Below are 21,790 nucleotides of genomic sequence, written 5' to 3' on the forward strand. Positions count from 1 at the left end.
CCTGGGTCGCCTGCTGTCTTGTCAGATTAATACCACAGTGAAATCCCTCCACTAATCCAATAGATGGACCACCATTACTCTACAAGCTAAAGCAGAACTCACTCTTGACAACAAGCCCACCATTGGACACTGGTGGAGCAACAGATTGAGTCTTTGTTTTGAATCTTTTTTCTTTTCTTTTTTCAGGGAAGCTTTGTCCAGCAACCATGCTCTTTTTTAACCAATACTCAAAGTTAAGTGAAAGAAGTATTAAATCATATATCATTTACTGAAGAATTATGAGCAAAATCCATCAAAGGTAAAAAAAAAAAAACCCTGTGACTGATATATTACACATGACATACATAAAGTTATTACATTGCTAATATGTGTGCATTTATGTGTAAGCAGTATTTTACTGTTGTAACTAGTAGATTAACAATATCCTGTTTACTGTTTTACTTCTAACACAATCAGGCCGTCTAATCCTGTGGTTCCCAATCTAGGGGCTGGGCCTCTCCAAAGGTTCACAAGATAAATCTGAGGGTAATGAGATGATTAATGGGATAGAAAGGAAGAAAAAAATAAAGTCCTGCCACGAGGACTGCTGTTTGCACTAGGGTTGACAGGTGAAAGAGCAGTGCGTATAAAATGGTTAGCGTTTGAGGTAACATTCGAAAGACTCAGCCACATGTGTCAGACTCAGATGAGAAGCCTATTGCCTGTTGTGAACTTTTCAGGACGGTAAGCGTAGTTAGCATCGAGTATTTGTTTATGTTGTTTGTTAGTTTATAACTGGCAGTGGCTGACACAGTACTAGTGGTTGTGCTAATGCAAACTCTGGCTCTCCGAACTGACGAGGTTTCGGGTTTATTTTGCCTGCCTTGTCCCTGCAAATTGACAGGATTGGTTCCTTAGCAATAGGACGTATGAAAGCCTGAGACATGATATAGACAAGAGTTAACGTTTGCATTGCTTTCCAACGCTGGAGAGAGCTCTTGGCGAGTAAAGAAAGGAAGTTTGATGCTGAACTCGCAACGTTTTATCTAGATCTATCTCCTTGAAATGATAATTTATAAGATTATCATGTGTTTTTTTTTTTTTTATCTTAAAATTAAAAACCAACCAGTGATTATATCTCTCAAATAAATGTAGTGGAGTAGGAGTTTAAAGTATAAAATAAAATGAGAAAGCATCCAGGGTATTTCACCCAGGATGCAGACCAAACAAGTTCTTTTAAAACCTTCCTTCCAAAGGATTAGCTTAAATAACAAGTAATATGTGAAAAATGCATTTACCCTCATGCAGCCACCATTTAAACAGTAAAACAAACAAACATATCGGGCACAGGGCATGCTAATTCTCACGTTCTCAACCAGAGTTCTTTCCTGTGTGGGCTGCTGTGAGTAGTACTTTTCTTCCCACTGTAAATGTCGCTTTATGCAGCTACTGGCTTCTTCAGAACTGACAATAATTCTTAGAAATGATGGCATGATTTTGGTTTGGGCCAAGTCAACAAGAAGTGATGCAAAAGATGAAAATGTTTTTCATTCAGTGGTTTTATTTTTGATCTGAAGACATTTTGCTAATAGTCATTTGGTCAATTTGTGAATCATTTGGACAAATTCCATGAACAATATGTGTGTGTATTAACTGTTAACACGTTAAGTGTGAAGGCTGTGGTCTGTTAATCCACCAATCATCTACCTCTGATGTGCGAGCTGTACTAATGTAGAGAAGAAACAGCTGGAGAGATTAACACTTATGACCTATATTTTCATGCTGATGTAACAGAGAGTATGATTTGCTATATGTGTGACATGGAGAAGTATTTTGAATCCAACTGACTCATTCAGCATAGTCACTTCATTGTAGTTCTGATTTTAAATGGGACATGAGTAAATGAAGGATTGAATCAAATAGGCTGATCACTTTCCCACTGACTTCAGCCCATTATGCACTGTTTAAGAGCCTCTTTAACATCATTCAGCAATTACTCACAACATTTGTAGTTACTCAATATTTAATTGCAACATGCTTCACGTTATTTTGATGCTGGGAGGATATCCATATAGCCAGGTCTTGTACCTGCCTGACAGTAACAGGGTGTGAAATGGCCACCATCTTTCTGTAACCAGGGCAGAGTGACTGAATGTCCCCAGCAAGATGCCCCAGCCACAGGCATAAACTAGACTCTTTGGGTGGATGTTGTTTGTGTGTTTTATTGTCTAGATTAAAGAAGAATAGTTTTGCTCCATCCCCAACATGGTCCCCACTTATAATTGTCCTAACTGCATGTTGGATGGTTGGGGTGGTGTTGGAAACCCCATCGTCCCAAAACCATTGACATTGCTTCATTTCTATGAGGATCACTAACGACTGTCAATCAGTGGAATAGCATGGCACTATAAGTTTTCTTGCGTCACCTCAATGGATCTACATCTACATCTGGGTTCTGGTAAAGAAAAAACCAGGACTGACTTCCTCCTTTGCTACTATCATAATTACTGGGTGGCTAAAAGTCACCAAACAGTTAAACATAATGAGTCATAATAAACTGCTTGGACAGACAACTTATGTACTTCTTTTTAACCGGAAGACAAATATTTTCTACACTGCCAGTAATGGCCAAGAATCCACCCAACTAAAACCCATGACGAACTCATACAGTCAATACATGTTAGCTACATGTTATCGAACCCATGTGGCTCATATGGCTCAATAACTATAAAACCCTTTTAAATCGTCAGACATCATCAGAGTTTTTTTTCCTGCCTTACCTGCAAGAAAAGACAGCTGAAACAAACAATTTTGATCAATTAAATATTTATTATTCAGCATTTTATTGAGTTTGACACAGATGACACTCTAAAGGGAGTCCAGCGTTACAGTGCAGCAGTAAGAGACAACGACCCACATAGAGGTAAGCTGTTGAAGTGACCCACTGAGTGACAACAGGAAGGGATTAAGTGTGTGTTTGTGTGCGTGTGTGCACGCATGTGTGTGTGTGTGTATGTGCGTGTGTGTGTGTATGTGTAGTTGCTTTGCCACTGGCACTAGTTTTTTAAAGGAATCATGGCTGTGTCTACAGTGGGTTGCACAGTTTAAGATGGCTATGGGATGATCAATGAGGCTAAACAATCAAGTCAAAAGTTTACCCGAAATGATTTCAAGCAGACTCTTCAAATAAGCAAGAAAAATCAATGACAGGATCATCACGATAAAATTTGATAAAGTAACAAATCATTCATATTTCATTTGATCATATTCACACTTCTCAAGTTAAATTTTTCATACTACTGTGACTAATCAGAAAGTGAAAGTGATTGCCGAGTGATGCCCCAGGTTTAGCACAGGTCCTTGTCACAGCAGCTTGTGAAAAAGTCTTCTACGCAAAGTTCCTCACAGCTTCGATACAAATTGTCACCTATTGTAAAACAGATACAAAAATTACAAAAAAATACAAAATACCTGCAACAAACAAACATATGGGTTTTTCCTAAAAATATAAACACATATTAAAACAAAGAAAACACAGCAGAATGAGTCCTATGTACCGTCCTGGGTGGTTTTGCAGTACTGAGCCGACGAAGGGCACTGTGTCACCATCTTGCAGATGTCGTCATTCTCATTTTCACAGGTGTAGCATCTGAGCGTCAGCACTGAAGAGAAGACAAAATCCATCAAAAATAGATTTAGGGTTTTTGTCTATCACTCACAATATTGTGAAGTCATGAAGGTAACATCAATATTTATAATTTTGATATTGGGCTGATTGAGTATCCAGCGAACACTGGATAGTTTCTCAATGACGGAAGACATTTTCTTGTATTGTTTTCAAAGAAACAATGTCTGTCCACAGGAGTAACACATTAGTGATCAAATCAAGTGGTTCCATTATAGTTAATGATTTTTAGTATTTTTACCCAATGTTGAGCTGTACTTCAGGAAAAATCATGCTAAAAATATAAAGCAAAATTCCCTCACCGTGAGTGCTACACAGCAGCAGGAGCAGCAGCGTAAGAAGCAGGACCTTCATGTTGTCAGGTGGTATGTGGACAAACCTCTCGCTCTGGCACTTTTATACTGGCACAAACACAACATACCAAACTAGAACTGACTTGTGCACTTCCTTGTGCAAGCTATGCCAATGAATGTAGTTTCAGCCCTTTTGTCCCTAAGAAAAGACAAAACCTAAGCAGACAAAGAGTAATTTAATCTGCTGTACTTTTGCAATTGAACAAGGTGTGTGTTGCAGTTGGAGGAGGATAGGTTAAGGTTGTTCTTAACCCTCTCCTGTGGGTTAGAGCTAATGATGTTGTTGTATGTAACCTGTAAATTTCAGAGTTTAGCTTTACGTCTGAGCACTGAGCAAGTTCATAGACTTCAGCAGTCTGTATATTTGCTTGGTTTGGGTCTGCAGAAATGCTTGAACTAACATTTTGTCTCAGTGTGCCAACTGGGGTACTGGGTGTCCGGGTGGGTAATGTGGTGCCACTGGTTTTGACAAGACAGAACAATGTGGAATAGGTGTAACAGTATGTAACTGAAACTGATGAGAGCCTCTTGCATAATTTGCACCTGACTCAGTTAATAATGGTAATTGACATTAATTTTAATTAAAGATGTGTCACAGTATTGTATTGAGGAAAACTTCCTAAAATGTCATTGGTGTAATTGCAGTTGTTTTCATAGGGATGCTAGAATCCACCTAACGCCAGTACCCATGAAAAACTAGACCAGCAACAAATGTTATGTCATAGGCATCACCACACCCCATACTTTTACCATTTTTCAAGCGCTGGCTGCCATCAGGAAGTACTTATCAAAATAAACTAAAATTCAATCCTAGGCACCCTTTTAGATAATGGGTGAATAAGTGGTGATTCAGTGTCAGTCATGGTTGAAAATCTGATTCAACATATCGAGCACTTTCAATTTGGTTTCGATGTTGGGCGTCATCGAAGATTCAATACTTCTGCCTGACATCATTTAAATGTTGTTTCACTCTGATATTGCTAGTTGGGCTATTACCTGCCAGAAACATAACACACATGGATCTCCAACCAAACTGGCAGTCGAGTTGCATAATGGGTAATGTGGTGCCACTGGTTTTGACGAGGCAAAAGAATGTGGAGTAGGCGGTGTAAACGAGAAGATAGCTACAGTATCTCTTGTGCTTCCTGAATTTTGATCAGATCTGCATATGAAACTTATTCTTTTATTGTCACTATTATAATGAAATTAATTTAAAGTTTTCAATATTTCCTTATCAACACAAAACCTGTCACTTAAAAGGTAATATCTGGTCAAATCTGGTGTGAAGGTTTATATATGAAGTATAACAGATGAGTCTACTCACTCAAATGCACTTTTATAACTCGATGCCTCAGCTCCATTAAGAACAATGATGATGAAACCTGACTTAACTCACTGAAATTAGTTTTAGACTATGTATATTGCCTTCAACACTACAATCTACCGTTGTTATTTTGTTTGTTTTGTTGAATTTGTACATTAGTATTATGGTATGTAGAGCATTAAAAACACTTAAATTGCAGTAAAATGTGGAAATGCTCTCTTCAGTTCACTCACCGATCATGGATAAAATCCTCAACCAACTGCCACTTTTGGGATTTAATTAAATTGATTCACATACTGAGTAGAATCATTAAGAGTTTTAGCAACTTTCCTTTCATTTGACTCTCCTGACTGTAAATGACTGCATTGTCAAACATGACTAGAGCAAGAAGTTGTCCTTTAGTGACATCTGTAGGCAAGAATGGGGACAGGCAAAAGACTGTGTATGAATATTTATTTTTCAGTGATGCAACCCTGAAGGGAAACAAGTCCTTGAAGAAATAGGATCATTCACGTGGCAACTGTAAGATTTATTTTAATAGTGAATATCTGCATTTACCGAGTTAGAAATCACTAATATGTTACAAAGTATGCTGCAGAGTTTTCTTTTTAGGGTTTTAGCGCCCTCTAAGATGCTTTCTGTGCCATCTGTGCTTTTGTTGTTGTCCAAGTTGCTCTGCACTCACTGAGCAGCTGCAACTGTGAGTCATTTGTTAAGAGCATTCTAGAAAAGATACTTTACAAGGTAACAAAACATTTCTCCAGAAACGGTGTCCCTCTTACTCTGCATATCCACAAAAGACGCTGTCTGCAGAGTTATTTCTTCAGAAGAAAGTCGTTCTAATAAAAACTGCTTACAGTGAGGTGCTGACTCTTTGTCGGCGTGGAAATACACCAATGTGTAAAACCGCAAGTTACAAAGTCATGTAAAAGAAGACTGTGAAAGTGTGAAAATAAGATAACAGAGTTGAGGTGAAAGATTGTTTACTTGGTTACATTCCCCTCAAAATAAATATTTAACAAAGAACCTGATTTACTTGTTCTTGAATTTAATTTCCAGGGGTGAGAGCTGCCTATGATGGTCACTTCTTCTTACTGAGAGGACAGAGAAAGATAAAATAAAATGAAAAATTCTTAATCAGGTTCTTGGGTAATTCAGGCTGTGGCCTGCTCTTTATGAGATATAATCCTACGTCTCGAAGGGAGTGCTGTCACTTTGCTGTGAGCCCACCAATGTCCCTAATATATGATAAGGTGCTCTGTGCTGCACTTGGTGCTGCCACAGTGTCAAGAGTTCAGCTCACCACCACTTTGTCATAATCACTATCATTTATGCAGTTTATAAAAAATAGGTGTTAAAGTCAGGCAGAAGAAAAGCCAATAAACAAGCTGTCATAAAGCAATTCAGTGATCACATGTGTACACCCTGAGGCGTCATTGTGTTTACACATATTTTACATGTAGGGCCAGTCTGAAGAGAGAGCTTTGTTACATATCAGTTTCACGTGCTACAGCTACTGACTAGCAAGCTAACAGTAAAAAACAAGACATGGGAGCTGTGGAAAACATTGTCTTCTACTGCAATTAATATAATAAAAAAGGAACTCAAGATACAGACATGTTTCTTATTGAAATCTTTATTTTTCTGTATCAATTAATAAATAAAAGTTTAGTTGCTAAACTGACTGAACAAAATCACATAAATGATGCACCACTCTGAAGAAACAAACTTAAAGTGTTATTCACATATGAGGTATATTCCATTCATACGAATCATTAGCCACTGCAAAACAAGCAGTAAACAATGTCATTACTAGAGACAGCGAAAAGTGATTAAAGTCTTACACCCTCTATTAAAATGCTAAAAGGAGTAAAAGGAGTGGTCAAATTCATATGATGACTAAAAACTTTGCATTATATATTTAAAAATATAACGCAGCTATTTTTTTTAAAAAATCCACAAATGAATAGTTGTTTGGGTTGAAAAAAACAGCAAAACTTTAACTTAATCTTCAGTGGTCTGCATGCATCTCAGACAATGTTGCTAAAACACACTTGTTTTATGGTGGTATAAAGTTAATGGAATATCTGCTCATGATCGTTTTCAATCATCATTTTGAAGCTCTACAATGCTACCAACTTAAAAACCAATTTTTAAGATGATGCCTCACCTTACAAGAGCTCCACACCAGTAAAGCAGAAGTTACACTGCACTGCATGTTTCATTATTATAATGTTACGCTACAACCAACAAGGGCATGTTACAAACTCATCTAACGCAGTGAAAAGACTAAAACGTCAGATTCTCCTGCTCCATGGCAGCCTTTTTGTCCTCCACACTGTTGTCTTCAGATGTTGATTTCTTACTTCTGTGGACAGATTGTGGTGGCAAATATGTGAGAACAATTATACACCTTTTGAAGATAAGCAATGTATCATACCAGAATAACACTAGCCAAAAGCAGCTTAATACAGCGGCCCAGACGGGTCAACACAATGCAGCAGTTTGAGTAAGTGAAACGTTGTTGCTAGATAACTGATTAATGTCTCTACGAGATTGTCACAAATTAGCAATGTTTTTCAGTGTATTAATTTTTTCATATTTATGTACTTTTGTGATCCTTTTTTCATTTTCATATTTATTGTTATAGCTATACGGTGCACTGCATAACATCCGTTGTGGCTTAATTTGCATTTGTGCTGTTGCTTTTGTATTTGTGTTGTGGCCTCTGCATTGTGTTGAACCATCCAGGCCACCATAGCTTAAGATCAATTAAAGCTAACTAATAAGCTACATAGTATCCAGCTTGCTATAATACATCAGAAATGAATGCTGCTGATTGGTCAGCAGTCAAATGTTAATGTCAGAACATAAAGATAATGCATTGAAGGATCTCAATCGTTTTAGTTAAAATGGCAAATACAATATTATTTATCATAAATGGATGAAGCCTAAATATTTAGAAAAAGAGGAAGAAAACTCTGCATCTGTACTTCTGTGTTGTTTATCATACCTGCAGTCCTCAAACTTCCGCTCTCTGTAAGAGTTGCCCTTCTTCATTAGGTAGAGAAGGACCATGTCACAGAAGAAAGCTCCCTGTTAAAAAGTTTTATGCAGTGATGAGACTTTCATAACTGGGAAAATACAAAATTCAAACATGAAGTCAAACTTATTCATGTTACTTACAGCACCCATCAAAGCCAGTCCTGAAGCAACATTGATGGCTGTTGGGATGATGCTGAACATCCCGGCCTATGAACCACAAGAGTAATGTAAGAATAAAATTACAAAACAGTGTTGTTTGCATTATTACTTAAATTATGACACATCATAATGCAGAGTAGACAGTTCATGCATTCTCCCTGAAAAATGCATCTAAATTACCTTTCCATGCACCATGATATTAAATCGGACACCGTAGACTTTGAACAGAGATCGATAACTCTCACCAGTAGCATTTTTAAAATACCGCGTGTGTCTGAAAAGAATACAAAAAACAATAATAATCTTTATGACTTTCGAATTTCCCCCCTTTCAAATCATATGTTTTTAATGGTAAATAAAAATATCTAAATTGTTGAAAAGAACAGGAAATATTTTTCTGACCTGAAGTTAAATCCTGTTGCGATGGTTGTGTTGGAGACACTGATGTCCAGGCGAGTGAAGTAGTACTGTGGATGGCAGTGAGAGTAGCCTTTGTCAAGGTCACAGTTCCAACTTATCATTATGCCAATAGAGCCACCCTAGAAAACAGAAGATAGATCATATGTGCCATTAAAAACATGTTAATAACCATTCAAAACTGTCATTTTTATATTTCAGTCATTTTTACATTGGAACAGGTGCTTCACTATAGCGATGTTTATGTCAGTTCTCATGCTGTGACTTTAAATTAATTAGTTGAAGGTACAATTTAGGGTTTAAGTTATGTAACATGCACTAACTCTTAAATATATGCAGTTGAAAAGTATAATACTAACAAACGTAGACATGTCCTGGAAGTTGTATCTGGCTCGCTGGGTGATGTCTCCCAGACGAAAGATGGGGCAATATGGGTGGAGCTCCTCGTCATATCGACATTTCTTCAGATAAGAGTCATCAGTTGTTTCAAGAACGTTGGACCTCAAAGTTGAGAAACAGAGAGCAGCACAGAGTGTATATGAATGTGCACTGCTCCCTTACTCAACTCCTGTTTCCAGTTAAGCAAGCAGCACACAGTGGTGTCATGCTGAGTGTGGAGCACAGAAGAAGAGGACTTACTTTGAAAATTTGAATTTGGGAAATTGGATGAAATTCTTGATGTAGATGGTGAAGTTTTCAGCATTTGTCAGCAGAGGCCCTCTGCTCAAAAAACAAAACATGGGCATTTGGTAAGGCAGGTTAAGGGACATAGTTCATGACAAGTTTCTCATAGCAAAGTGGCAGCTATGTACAGTATTTGTAAGAGCTGGAGTGTGATCAATAACTAATCAATAACTTATGTGACTGAGCTGCTCCTTACTGTGGTTTGAATTTTCTTTCAATGGGACACCAGCCATAGATTTCACAGGTACCATTGGAGCTTTCATCTTTTCTTAAGCATCGGCCACTCATGATTCCTGAAGAAAAGACAACAGATTAAAACTGCTTTAAGTCATCCACCTCATCACATGTGAAAAGACACATTTGAGTTTCTGCTTGGATTATATATATATATATATATATATATATATATATATACTATATAATTCGTTCAAATGAGAATTATTACAGTATTTTAGTTACATTTAGCACATACCCTTGAACAAACATAAACTAATACTGACACAGAATTTTTTTTGCTGAATTTAGACCCAAGATATCTTTGAGAAAAGGACAAAGTCAAGCAATTTATCGCCAATTAAAAATCAGTAGTTGTTCTTTCTTACCATTACCAGCCACTACCATCTTTCCCTTATCACAGTCCCTGTCGACTCGACAGTGGCCATCCAGCACTTTGGGACTCTGGGAAGAAATGTCAAAGGAAAAGAGCAGAGGTTCAAGAAAACACTTTTAACAGCAGCTCCACTTTTTCAAATGTTGGATAAAAAATCTTTTAGCAGCGAGCTTGATCGGGTAATCAGGTGTATTGCAATTCACTGTAAGATACAAACACCTGGACTTTATCCATGGTATGGTAAGGCTAAAGTTTTTGTATTTTGTAATTTAAAAAAAAAATTTTGTATCATAATTTTCACTCTTGAGCATCATTCTTACTTTGTACTTTTTATCTGATAGATACGGATTTCCATATGTATCACTGTTACTTTAGAAATAAAAATTTTATGAAAAGGGTGTAACTCTCATAGATTTCATGGACAGAAACAGTGTCTAACAAAATAGTTACTAGAAACTCTGGGGTCCTGTTAATAGCGAAGAACACTTTCAGATAAAGATGAGAGATTCTAGCAACACTATAAATATGGAAGTAAACGTGTAGTTAGTGGCTGTTTATAGGCAGGCCGTGAATGAGGGCTGGGAACTGCAATTGGTGAAGTCTGAAACGTACACAAGAGCAGTGTTTTATGGCTGTGCAATGCTTGTACGGGCTCTCTATTCTTCTTGGCTGCTGACCAAGAGAGGCTGAGTTTACATACCAGGAACCCTCTGGAAATTTGTAGCTAAAGATAAAGCTGAGGGGAAATGATGAACAGGATAACTGACACACACACATACACAAACTCATAGAAAGTAGAGGGGGGTGTCAGCCTTTGATAAAAGTTAAAAGTCTTTTGTTATGACTAACACTGAAGAAAATGTGGACCAGTGTTCTGATGGCTTTGCCACCATATACCAGCCACGTGTTGTCAAAAATCAGGGACAACAGATCAGCCGTAGTTCTTCTTACTACCTGTTTCTCTGTTTACTGCTTTTGTTGAATTTATATAAATTATGAGTCTTGATCATCCTGTGATATTGTGCTGATTTGAGGTGCTTCTGCTAGTAGATGTCTCTGAATTGTCTCTCCAGTTACCTGAACCTAGAAAATATCATGTGAGCAACGAGAAGCTTCGGTTAATGTATGATTTTCAATCAGCTCTACTATCACAGGACAGGTCATTTCCAGCTCCTCTCTAACCTCAGTCATACATGGCCTACTGTATCTCTGAGACATGGCTGACTGGAATAGTTTCCGCATGATCAGAAGTCAAACAGTGGAGAGTAAATAAAATAACTTTAAAATAAACACAGTTAGTCAGATGCCTTGAAACTGAGTTTGAGTGGAGTTTGCGTAGAGAACACAGTGTCTAAACGGCACATCCTGCCCTGCAGCAAGCTGATTCTCTTAACAGAAACCTCACTAGTATTCCTACATCAAACAAAATATGATTGTCTCAAAAATCCGTGTGGTGCGTCCTGGTGACTAACTGCTAGAAAGACGCAATGGGAAGAAGACATGAAAGCATGTCCACATAACAACAGCATCAACACTGAAAACAGAATCTCTTACTTGCCCTCAGGACCAAGCAAAGTTAATTCCATAAAACAATCATACTGATAATAAAACAGATATTTTTGGGATTGATTATCTGTCTATGTTAATTGTTTTGGGTTATGTATCGTAAAACGTCTTTTTGCATATTATAAAAGAAGAGAATACTGGACCATAAGCCATAATAGTGATTTACAGTAGATACCATTCATTATGACAGCTTCTATTACAGTCACAGAGAGTACCACAGGGGTTTAACATACAGTCAGTGATTTACATTTAAATCAACTCTACAAAATATTCTTACCTCAGCACAGTATCCCAGCTTCTGGTTTGGCGTCTCTAAGAAATTGGTTACAACAAACAGAACAGCTTCACCCTACACGCAGAGGAAACACACACTGTAAATTGGACTTTATATGGACATCATGTCATGATGACCCCTGCTGCCTGCCTTTCTCCCTCCTCAGCCCTTAGTCCGTCTGTATTGTTTTATGTAATACCCACATGAGAGGGCTGCATTTTTTCATGCAGGGCGACTGTTGAGACATTTAGTTTCCTACCACCTGTGTGTGGATGCCCTTTCTCCTAGCCTTTGTTCTTATTCTAAATAATGTAGCTGGCTAAAGATGAAACTTCAGTTTCTAGTAATAGGCCTGATGGTCTGCACATACTGTGTAAATGTTTTCACCTGTGGTGGAATGACGTAATCCTCCGGTCCCCACACCAGCAGACCAGACTCAGAGGTGTTAGTCACGGAGACTCCCTTTAGTTTAGTTATGACAGAGCTCTGTATGGCCTCATCTGTCTCCTGGTAGCCTTTCTTGCTTACGAAAACCCACCTGTGGATGAGAGCAACTCTCAGAATAAACCACCTGTTTATTCTGACTCTTGACACCCACAAAAGTTGCATGACGTAAAAATTTAACAGCTTAAAGATGTGTTATTTTAGTTCTCAGATTGTTTGTGTGAAACATGCAGTGTTTTTCAGTAGTTTTTGTGATATCACTATAGTCATAATATTCTTACATGGAGTAGCATTGCTGTGATACTGTTGCATCATATCAAGCATGGAATAGGAATAAAATTTAAATTTAAAATGTTATTCTTATATTTTCTGTATTTTATACATTAAGTACTTGACTGACTTCTGCTTTTAGAAAGGTGCTACATGACCACAATTTATTTTCTGTGTTAGGTCTGCTATAGGTTTTTTATTTATGGCTTTTGCTACAGGGCACTGAACAAGGCACTGAGTAGGCTACTTTGTACCTACTGTATCTGTGATCTAAATTGGCCAATAAAATAAGGCTCTATTAAGGATATTAGTGGCAAGCTGGTCCTGTCACTTGGTCCTCTATAGCACCAACAATATATATAATGTATAATAATTACAGCCCATTAACTTAATCAAGCCTTGAAACATCTCCATGGTCTATAACTGAACAATGTAGGTGTAGTAGGCTCTCTGTTAGTCTTTAATCAGTGACCAATATGTTTATGTAAATGTTACATTTATTAAGTCATTTATTTATAATAGGATATACAATTATCAGTACGACTAGGGTCAATATAAACTCACTCTAGGGACTTAACTCAAAGACATAAACTTCTTTTCTAAATGTTTTTATTGTGATGTCATTTATAGACTCCAGTTTGTCACATGGAAGGAGGTAAAGGGTAAAAAAGAAATTCACTTACCCAATAATGTAACCGATGATAGATAACTGAATAACTCTGTACAAAACCCCAACTTTCTTATTTTTGGCGACAATATATTTTTCCGTTTTGTAGTCAAATACGGAAAGAAAACGTCCTTTCAAACAGCTCCCGGCCATCCTGGAGCAGTGTGCGACCAGTGGGATGTCAGTGCACCACAGTCTGCGGGAGGCGGACCCCCCACTCCCCCACCTCCCATGAACAATAACCGTCAACATGCACAATATCCGGTTAAGACTTTCGAAATAATACTGGTCTTCTCTCAGTGAGGACATGTGCAGTGACATCCGGTTGCTCCTGGACACATTTCTGTTTTGATGAATACGCTCATTTGAGCTGAAACGATAAAAAAGACACGCGTGCATCGTTCGAGTCTTTTCATTAAAAAACAATTGTCAGTCTCATGGTTGCGCCAAACGAAAGGCCAAGGGGTCGTCAAAGTCAATAAAACAGCTGCATCATCTGAGCTCTGTAGTTATGTATCAGAGGCAAAGCCTGACATTGAATTCAGAGCTGAGCACCAACTTAAGTCGATATTCAGGGGCATTCTCCGCGGGGAACTTCTTTCCCCATTCAAACATCAGACATTGCATTATTTACTGTATCAAGCCATTTGTACATCATTTGGGGGAAAAACATGTTGATTCCCAGGGGAAAAAAATCTAATCTAATCTAATCTTGAATCTAATTGTTCTCTGTCTCAATCATTCTGAAACCACAACACAACAGATTTTGACAATGAATAATTTTCACTACTGCCATTTAAAAAGAGGCAAAAATTATCTGATGTTACAATTTTGAATTTTTACATGACATAGGCGGGGAATGAATTTGGCATAAACGGCATTACTAATCTTGACACCTTTTTTAGTAACACTATGCTGGAGTACAGCTCACAGATTTAATGTATAGATGATTTTCATTCATAGAACGCCCACATGAGTGTGGGAATGCAAATTGGATAGCAGTATTTTCTTTTTAATTGTCTTTACTTTGCTGGGCTGAAGAGCAGCAGGAGAACAGGTGTGCTAGCAGCTCACAGAGGTGTCTTGAGTGTTCATTGTTCTTTGTCCTGAGCTCATTCTCTTTTTGCCCTTCACCTGAGCTTGTTCCCTCTGTAATTTCACCTTTGTTCCTGAGTGCGTTGAGTGAGATTATTTGATTATATTTCCTCAAGTAGTCTTTATTTTGTCATTAGGTAGTACATCTAATCTCCTTGGTTTGTTCTCACATGACTATATATTTAGAGTGCGAATGTATTGATGTGCTGATTTTGATTTAGAATTGTTTGTCTCTTTATTCAAGATAATATGATAGAATTTGACCTGTGTGTGGCTGTAACCACTCACACCTGACTGACTGCAAGCAAAAGATTAAATCCTTTCAAATGGAACCCGCTGACTGCTTCTCCTGCTTTGCTCATATTCATAAAGTCAAGTCCAGTGTAATCCTAGAGCACATACATGTGTGAAAAATTACATTGCTTTACAACTACAAACTTTGGAATTATTTGTGAACATTACTTTACAAGCTCAAAATTATTTTGACCGTAACTGTGAATCTAACGTCTAAACATGAACAATGTTATTACCTATGTTAATGTTTTCCTTTACTTATTTATGTCATCTCTGACTGGATATTTACTGTAATGCATATGGAAAAGTGCTAGTTGTCGCTCACTTTATGCTAATCACCAAAACAATAATTATATACAGCTCGGGAGGAAGAGTACTATACAGCCTAATGAGATGGCATTATGGGAGGTGCAGGATCAAGTCTTTTTTGTGTTTGATGCATTGAGAGTAAAAGTTCGCATATCTCTGCCTCTGCTTATTTTTATTTATTTTTTAATCTTTTAAGTCCCCCAACTTTATGGAAGTGTAATATCAAACCGAATTCTCCTTTAATTACATAATAAACCTTGTACATATTTCTTGAGAGTATTCATTTCAATCTTAACTTCTCCACACTCACTTTCGCAAAGTAATCCAATACCATGGTGAATGTAAAAGATAAAAAATGTATATCAAACACAATGAGATATCAGAAGAGACTCCCAGCAGTATGTTACCACAACACTGCAGATGTGTAGCTTTGAGTAATGAAAGAAGTTACATAGACATAAAAATGGCAATACCATCATGACATTTTCTTCCGCTATAGCACTGACAATTGGCTTTTAGAAGCATGAGTATTTGTATTTAATCAGAATTTCATTAGAAATGTACTTTTGGGTCAAAATATCAGTATTTAGTTTCAATTACAGGGTGAGATGTGGATTTAAGGCAGGACTCACCGTAAAGTTGTAAAATTGAGGTTAAATTGTGTGCTTTTGCTTTGATTTTAGCCTAGGTGATAGTAAACCTTCTTATTTAACTGCTTTCATCACACAGCCTCCTTTTCTGGAAGCCCCTGCATGTTTCAACAGGAAGTGGTCTGAAGGCAATGTCATGTCACAGCTTTTTTAGCCTTCATCTACCAACCCACTTATTAATTGATGTAAATTTGAAGTTTGTATTTGACATGATCACCATACAGTTTGCAAACAAAAATTGATACATAAAACATTTGGCTCCTCCATTGTTAAATGGGATCTTCACTGGTAAATGTGATCTAGCTGCTCATGTGAAACTGAAACAGTAAAGCATTTCCGTAAATAACAAAATGAACTGTGATGGTCTTGTGGTTTTGTCCCATGATGCTTAGAGGGGTTAACATGCAGCATTATCGTAGTACTGTTCACAGTGTGAGGGGTTGACAATGAATACTGACAAGTGGATTTTCCCTTTAGCCGTGTGCTTCATGTGTGTGTCATCGAATGGTAAGTCCTTTTCAGAAATTAGAGAATTAAATATTATTTGTTTTAAGACATTCAATACATAAAACGTCTCTTTCGCTAATTTAATTGTTTGATCATACGTTTTTATTTCACTTTAACTCTGATGAGGTCAAATTTACAAGGATAATTTCTTTTCAACCTGAAACTGTGTGCCCTTGGCTCATTATCTGTGTATGACATGTTAGATAAAAAAAATAATTAAAAAAAATTGAGTACACTTTACACTACTTTAATACCCCCCACACAACTCATGCTACATTGTTACAATCCAAGCACTGAGAAGCATCTGCTCTTCTACTTTCCCGCTCTCTTTTCCCGTCTGTTGTGTGGGAACCTGCATTGTGTTTTTCCAAAACTTTTAACATTTCCCCGGACTGTACCTCTCACACATACACATCGCGGGAGGGGCAAAACAGCTAAATAACTACATCACAGTATATAGGAAATTTCAAACTCAATCCTCTATAAGCGAAAAAGTCTGCTGAGACGGCCTTGAAGCTAATATTGGAAGCGAGTGAGACACATAGATGGGTTAGGGGTAGCGATCGATTATTTTAGGTGTTGTGCATTTCATCAACAGCGACTAAATCAGTGTACATTTAGTTTTTGTATTGTGTCTCTATTTGTTGTAAATCATCTGCATTTGCAAATTATTTTTGAGGCATTTTTGAGAGATGTATTTCTTAGTCAGTGACTAAAACAATCTAGGTTTGGGTCTGTTTCTATTGTTTGTGTAAAAATGATAAAATCAATGGAAACATTGTTTCATTTCAGGTTTCATTAGGATTTTTTATGTCATTTCTTATTTCTGTATTGCTTTTAAAATCCCAACAATGTCAATTTGACTTGAACAGTATCAAAGGGTCCAAAAAGTGAACATAATATCATGGTTAATACACATTGTATATTAACTAAGATGATAGCTTAAGAGTGTTTGTAATTCATGTTTATCATTTTCATATTTTTTTTATTTTTCTGCTTATAATTGTAATCCAGTTACATTTACTTACTTCTTTGAGCATGAGTTCAGTGGCCTTAAACCTGAAAACTTTTTTCTCTCTTCCCGTTAAGATGACCTACACAATGAGGTATCTTGTGAGCTTCTGGAAGTTTGTGAGACGCACACAGTCAGTGCTCCACTTGGCTCGTCTGTGCTTCTTCCATGCACCTTTGCAAACAGCAACTTCAGTTGGGTGTCATGGGCCCACACTCCTGCGATGGAACTGGTGCATCTCAATTCTAAAGGGAGTATCAAGTTCCTACTCCCAAAAAGCGGCCGGGTGAAAGCTTTTCCAAATCAGGGCTCAGAAGGAAACTACTCCATCTGCATTGATGAACTTCAGTACTCTGACCTGGGTTGTTATTACTGTAAGCAGGGAACTGACTGTCTTCAGGTGGAGTTGGTTGCTGCAACAGGTAAGTGGATTTCTGTTTGGAGGTTGTATGGTAATATTTTCTGAAGTCTGAGCAGCAGGCTGTGAGAGAGACACGGGGCCTCTTCCTATCTATGGTCACAAATTTCATAGGCCGAACACATTGGGGCGGACAAACGATGAGTTTCCTGTGAAAGGTGTTGTTTTAAAACCACAGATGCAGATACACTGAGAGGAGAAATGTTGCTACTGATTTACATCTGTGTTGGCGTGGCTGCTTTCATCCTGCTGAGCAGCTGCAGTTACTGTGAGTACCTGCCCTGTCTCACACATTCACCCCACAGCTGTCGATAGAAGAAAGGTGTGTGGTGCATTTGATTGCTCGATAAATGGATTGGTGACTGGTTATTTTAAAACTTTGTTTTTATTTCAGTATTCTATAAGAACAGATCACAAGACAATACCAACAATCCTGTAGGTGCTGATATTGTAGGTAAGAAATTTCATAATTTACCATTTTCTTTAGATCCATCTTCTGTGGATTGTTTCTTGGTACATAGTTATTTTTACAGAAAAAGGAATATATATAGTAGGTTGTTTATTGATACTGATTGTGTCATTTGCATAATTAGTTCTGCCAAAGAGGTTGTGTTTTCACCCATGTCTGTTTATTTGTCAGCAGAATTATGCGGAGTACTGAACCAATTTGAACCAAACTTGGTAGAGGGATTGGGCATGGATCAGGGAAGAACCCATTAAATTTTGGGGCAGATTGGGATCATTTACTATGAATTTGAATTTGGTGTATGTTGTTTTGATATTAGCCTTGGCAGAGATCTGTGCTCTCTGAGTGCCCTCCTAGTTTTGTTAAAGGATTGCTCACTATTTAAGTCAATCCTTCTCCTTCTGCTTGAGGGACATACTGTATGTCTAGATGTTTGATCAGTCATATTATGAGACATTTATGAGCCCAAGAAAACAAATACTTTTGCTATTATATGTGAAAGTATTCATTCAAGTTGCTGCATATAATGTCCCACTACAGGTGCCAGTGCTCCACCAGCAGTAACAGGAATAGTGACACTCCATGAACAGCAGAGAGGTAATTTACAGTTAAAAACATACACTCTCTCTCTCTCTCTCTCTCTCTCACTCAACTGTATACTATGTAGTACATGTGATGCACTATCCACAATGTGTTTCTTTTTCCTACAGGAGCAGACAACAGTAATCTTGTTTATGGTGCGTTCACACAGCTCTTCTTCCATCCATTGATTCACCTTGCTAACCTAAAACGTTAATGTACATGTCAATATTTTTAATTGATTTTCTTTTAAATATTAGAGAACGATGATCAAGCCCCAGCCAACCAGCCGGGTGACCCCACCAGATACCCTCATAGTCTACCAGGACATCTGCATGATGTGGACAGGAATCCACCCACTCAAAGCACGAGTGGGATCCATCCAAACTTGAACCAGTGTAACTTTGAAAGGGCGCAAAGTCAAAGAACAAAACACAGATTTCATAGAGGTGCTTAATGATAAACATAATTACCAAAGGTTGTACATGTACACATAACATAACATGAGACATAATTCAAACTGGAATAACTTCTTCCCTCACCTCTCCAGAACTCATCAACAGATTACGACAAGCAAGTTTCAGTCGACATTATTATGGTAATACAAGCACTTTTCTTTTATAATATTACATAATTTCAATGCTGCCTGGTTCACTTATACATTTAATTACACAGCTAACCAAGGTGAACTCAGGCAACAAGGCATGTCTACTCAGGCGGAGAATCCTCACCGAGGTATTTCAATTTTGATTTGTCTTTTATTAATAGCTAGTATCTTTTCATTACTCACTGTTGCGTTCTGTTTTGCAGCAGGTTTTGGGAAGAAGAAAGCCAAAGAAAGTGAGTGTTGACTTCACTTCATTCTTTGGGCATGTTCGGGATGAAATAATACTGTGCACTGAATTGCTGTCCCACTTCTTTGTTGTTTTGCTGTTTCCCTCTCAGATCATGAATACAATAACCCGATTTACAACAGAAGCACAGACCAGCTCAACCATCTGTAGAGAACAAAGACTTTACACAGCTGTTGAAGCATTTTACTGATTATTCATTTTCCTGTTTACTGTTTGGAAAAAATCATCAAATAAAGATCTTCACACAAAACAAAGCTTAAGAAATCAGTTGCATCTTTCACAATCCAAAAATGAATTCTATCTCAATAGTTCAGCAATGAAGATCAGAGATGCCATAATGTATGCAGAAGGAGAGTATGCAAGTATGTCTGTGCAAACGTGTATGTTAAGTGTGTTTTAGGTACTTTTGAAGCTTATAAATGGTTTTTACATTATTAAAAGTTTGACTTTGAGATCCATTATGAGACTTTTGTGAGTTCCTCGGCTGATCATAAATGAAAACAAAACTACATTCACACCTACAGATAGTTTCTGGTTAACCTGAATGTCTTTAACTGGAGGGAAGGTCCCAGAAACCAGTTGATTTGAACACAGGGCCCTCACATGGTACTACAGTACAACTACACCACACTGCCGGCTCACTGGTTTGTATGAGTTTTTGAGCTGCTTTTGGTCACATGGGAGTCAGCCAATTAAGCCAAATGAGAAGCAGCTGCTCCACCTGTGACCAACGATGGAGACCTGCAGTACACACTTTGTTTGGTTGACATTTATTTCTATATCCCCGTTTCTTTTCAAATGTGAAGCCCATGCTGGCTCAAAACGATTTCAAGCAACAGATTATAACACTATGAATAATAATACATTGCTCTGCCATGATGGGTTCATGTCCGTCAACATATCAAAGGTGCAATTTGCTGATCTTCCTTTCACCATTTATGTTCAAGGTAAGCCAGACTTAGATATATCGTATCCACATATCGTTGAAGTGGTTGTGTTTGCTATGATCCTGTTTGTGTTCACATTTACACGCAGATGAACACCGTGGATATTACCAAGCCATTGCAATAGCAAAACAGTGCCACTACTTCTTTGGAGGAAGTGACACCTTTATTATCTTAACAGTTGCTTCCCATGGCTGTTTTGTGAAAAGACAAGTAAGCTGAAATGTATCTTGAGCCTGAGCCTGTTTGTGCGTTTATTTTTAAAGCAGATATGTGCTTTTTTTTCATCTTCCAATCTGTCTTTGCAATTTTGTTCATTAGAAATATATCACAAGTCTGACTGTTGTCATCATGGCACTTGCAGACAGAGGAAGAGTTGAAATTGTCAAGTCAATACCTCTCATCTGTGAAAGGAAAATTAAAGGTAGTAATTCAAAGTGTGCAGTTATATTATGCGTCAGAAATCTGTTTGTAATTAACCAGTGTGCTTTCTGCAGAGGCAAACAAAAAGCATTATCCACCAGTGCCAAGACAATTTTTCTGCAACAGGGATGGGTTCAACATTACCATCCTCCAGAATGCCACAGTCCCACCTCTGAACCTGGATGGAGTCTGGATCCCCTCAGGTCAAAGCCACAATTGTAACCCCAAAAGCAGATCCAATAATGCTGTCACTTTCAGCTTTCCATTCACTGATTGTGGTGCTCAGTCCATGGTAAATATAAATCAATTACATCACATCCCCAGTCTTCAGGCAGAGTCACGTGGTATTTTTTGTGACTAATATAGACCAGGTTTGGTTGTTGTCTTGCAGGTAGCAGATGGGATTATAATCTATTGGGTCAACATTGAGGTGAAACAACGTCTGCAGAACAGCTCCATATTTCGTGACACTCCTTTCCGGTAAGAACAGGAAAATGTTAAATTTTTCTTGCTTTTTGAAGTAACTAGAAACTAATTTTAATTTCCTTCTGATTTTCAGTCTTACTGTTCGTTGTAGCTTTGCACTGGCTCAAATAACTCAACTGGGCATTGAGGTTCAGAAAGAAAAATCTGAGAACTCATCAACACTGAAGAGCAAAGGAGTACTAAGGACTGAAATGAGGTTTGCCAAAGGTCAAATTTATATACTGTGTGTATAAAAAAAAAAAAATATATATATATATATATATTTATTTATTTTTT

General features: G+C 37.6%; 4 protein-coding genes across 5 annotated transcripts in view; 2 read left to right on the forward strand and 2 right to left on the reverse strand.

Annotated features, from left to right (window-relative positions):
* Positions 1–2,788: 2,788 nt before the first annotated feature.
* Positions 2,789–4,075, reverse strand: LOC111665461 (lymphocyte antigen 6D). The gene is made up of 3 exons (XM_023420476.2): positions 3,967–4,075; positions 3,537–3,641; positions 2,789–3,406 (listed from the first exon to the last, which is right to left on the reverse strand). The coding sequence occupies exons 1-3, from the start codon at positions 4,016–4,018 to the stop codon at positions 3,327–3,329; spliced, it is 237 nt and encodes a 78-aa protein (XP_023276244.1). The 5' UTR covers positions 4,019–4,075; the 3' UTR covers positions 2,789–3,326.
* Positions 4,076–6,959: 2,884 nt separating this feature from the next.
* On the reverse strand, positions 6,960–13,656 carry LOC111665442 (P2X purinoceptor 5-like). The gene is made up of 12 exons (XM_023420445.2): positions 13,494–13,656; positions 12,484–12,634; positions 12,100–12,171; positions 10,249–10,324; positions 9,843–9,939; positions 9,602–9,682; positions 9,322–9,463; positions 8,948–9,084; positions 8,726–8,819; positions 8,528–8,593; positions 8,355–8,437; positions 6,960–7,709 (listed from the first exon to the last, which is right to left on the reverse strand). The coding sequence occupies exons 1-12, from the start codon at positions 13,628–13,630 to the stop codon at positions 7,631–7,633; spliced, it is 1,215 nt and encodes a 404-aa protein (XP_023276213.1). The 5' UTR covers positions 13,631–13,656; the 3' UTR covers positions 6,960–7,630.
* A 2,532-nt stretch (positions 13,657–16,188) lies between these two features.
* LOC111665428 (uncharacterized) lies at positions 16,189–20,120 on the forward strand. 2 transcript variants are annotated; one of them, XM_023420422.2, is made up of 11 exons: positions 16,189–16,332; positions 17,422–17,766; positions 17,941–18,030; positions 18,157–18,216; positions 18,769–18,825; positions 18,939–18,965; positions 19,068–19,256; positions 19,358–19,405; positions 19,483–19,542; positions 19,618–19,647; positions 19,753–20,120. In XM_023420422.2, exons 1-11 carry the CDS (start codon positions 16,272–16,274, stop codon positions 19,809–19,811), a joined length of 1,026 nt encoding a protein of 341 aa, XP_023276190.1. In that variant the 5' UTR covers positions 16,189–16,271; the 3' UTR covers positions 19,812–20,120. The 2 variants fall into 2 exon arrangements, with proteins under 2 accessions (XP_023276190.1, XP_023276191.1); XM_023420423.2 differs by having other exon boundaries at positions 19,621–19,647.
* A 171-nt stretch (positions 20,121–20,291) lies between these two features.
* Positions 20,292–21,790, forward strand: part of LOC111665425 (zona pellucida sperm-binding protein 4-like) — a 3,229-nt gene continuing 1,730 nt past the window's right edge. The window contains exons 1-6 of the mRNA XM_023420419.2: positions 20,292–20,608; positions 20,697–20,818; positions 20,927–21,029; positions 21,103–21,320; positions 21,420–21,508; positions 21,588–21,721. Of these exons, the coding sequence (XP_023276187.2) occupies positions 20,395–20,608; positions 20,697–20,818; positions 20,927–21,029; positions 21,103–21,320; positions 21,420–21,508; positions 21,588–21,721 (880 nt within the window). The 5' untranslated portion in view covers positions 20,292–20,394. The remainder of the gene's footprint in view (positions 20,609–20,696; positions 20,819–20,926; positions 21,030–21,102; positions 21,321–21,419; positions 21,509–21,587; positions 21,722–21,790) is intronic.

Source organism: Seriola lalandi, unplaced genomic scaffold, assembly GCF_002814215.2.
Source record: "Seriola lalandi dorsalis isolate HSWRI2012SDOR001 ecotype SW California unplaced genomic scaffold, Sedor1 jcf7180002054642, whole genome shotgun sequence".
NCBI lineage: Eukaryota > Metazoa > Chordata > Actinopteri > Carangiformes > Carangidae > Seriola > Seriola lalandi.

What these genes read in the sequence shown, in the direction of transcription:
- LOC111665461 (XM_023420476.2), bottom strand. Translation starts at nt 4,018, where the DNA reads ATGAAGGTCCTGCTTCTTACGCTGCTGCTCCTGCTGCTGTGTAGCACT. An exon ending in GCTGCTGTGTAGCACTCACG is followed by an intron (nt 3,642 to 3,966) that starts GTGAGGGAATTT and finishes TCTTCTCTTCAG; the next exon opens with TGCTGACGCTCAGATGCTAC. An exon ending in CTGCAAAACCACCCAGGACG is followed by an intron (nt 3,407 to 3,536) that starts GTACATAGGACT and finishes GTTTTACAATAG; the next exon opens with GTGACAATTTGTATCGAAGC.
- LOC111665442 (XM_023420445.2), bottom strand. Translation starts at nt 13,630, where the DNA reads ATGGCCGGGAGCTGTTTGAAAGGACGTTTTCTTTCCGTATTTGACTAC. An exon ending in GCAACAGGATTTAACTTCAG is followed by an intron (nt 8,820 to 8,947) that starts GTCAGAAAAATA and finishes TATTCTTTTCAG; the next exon opens with ACACACGCGGTATTTTAAAA. An exon ending in GACTGGCTTTGATGGGTGCT is followed by an intron (nt 8,438 to 8,527) that starts GTAAGTAACATG and finishes ACTTTTTAACAG; the next exon opens with GGAGCTTTCTTCTGTGACAT.
- LOC111665428 (XM_023420422.2), top strand. Translation starts at nt 16,272, where the DNA reads ATGAATACTGACAAGTGGATTTTCCCTTTAGCCGTGTGCTTCATGTGT. An exon ending in ACTCCATGAACAGCAGAGAG is followed by an intron (nt 18,826 to 18,938) that starts GTAATTTACAGT and finishes TTTTTCCTACAG; the next exon opens with GAGCAGACAACAGTAATCTT. An exon ending in AAAACACAGATTTCATAGAG is followed by an intron (nt 19,257 to 19,357) that starts GTGCTTAATGAT and finishes TCACCTCTCCAG; the next exon opens with AACTCATCAACAGATTACGA.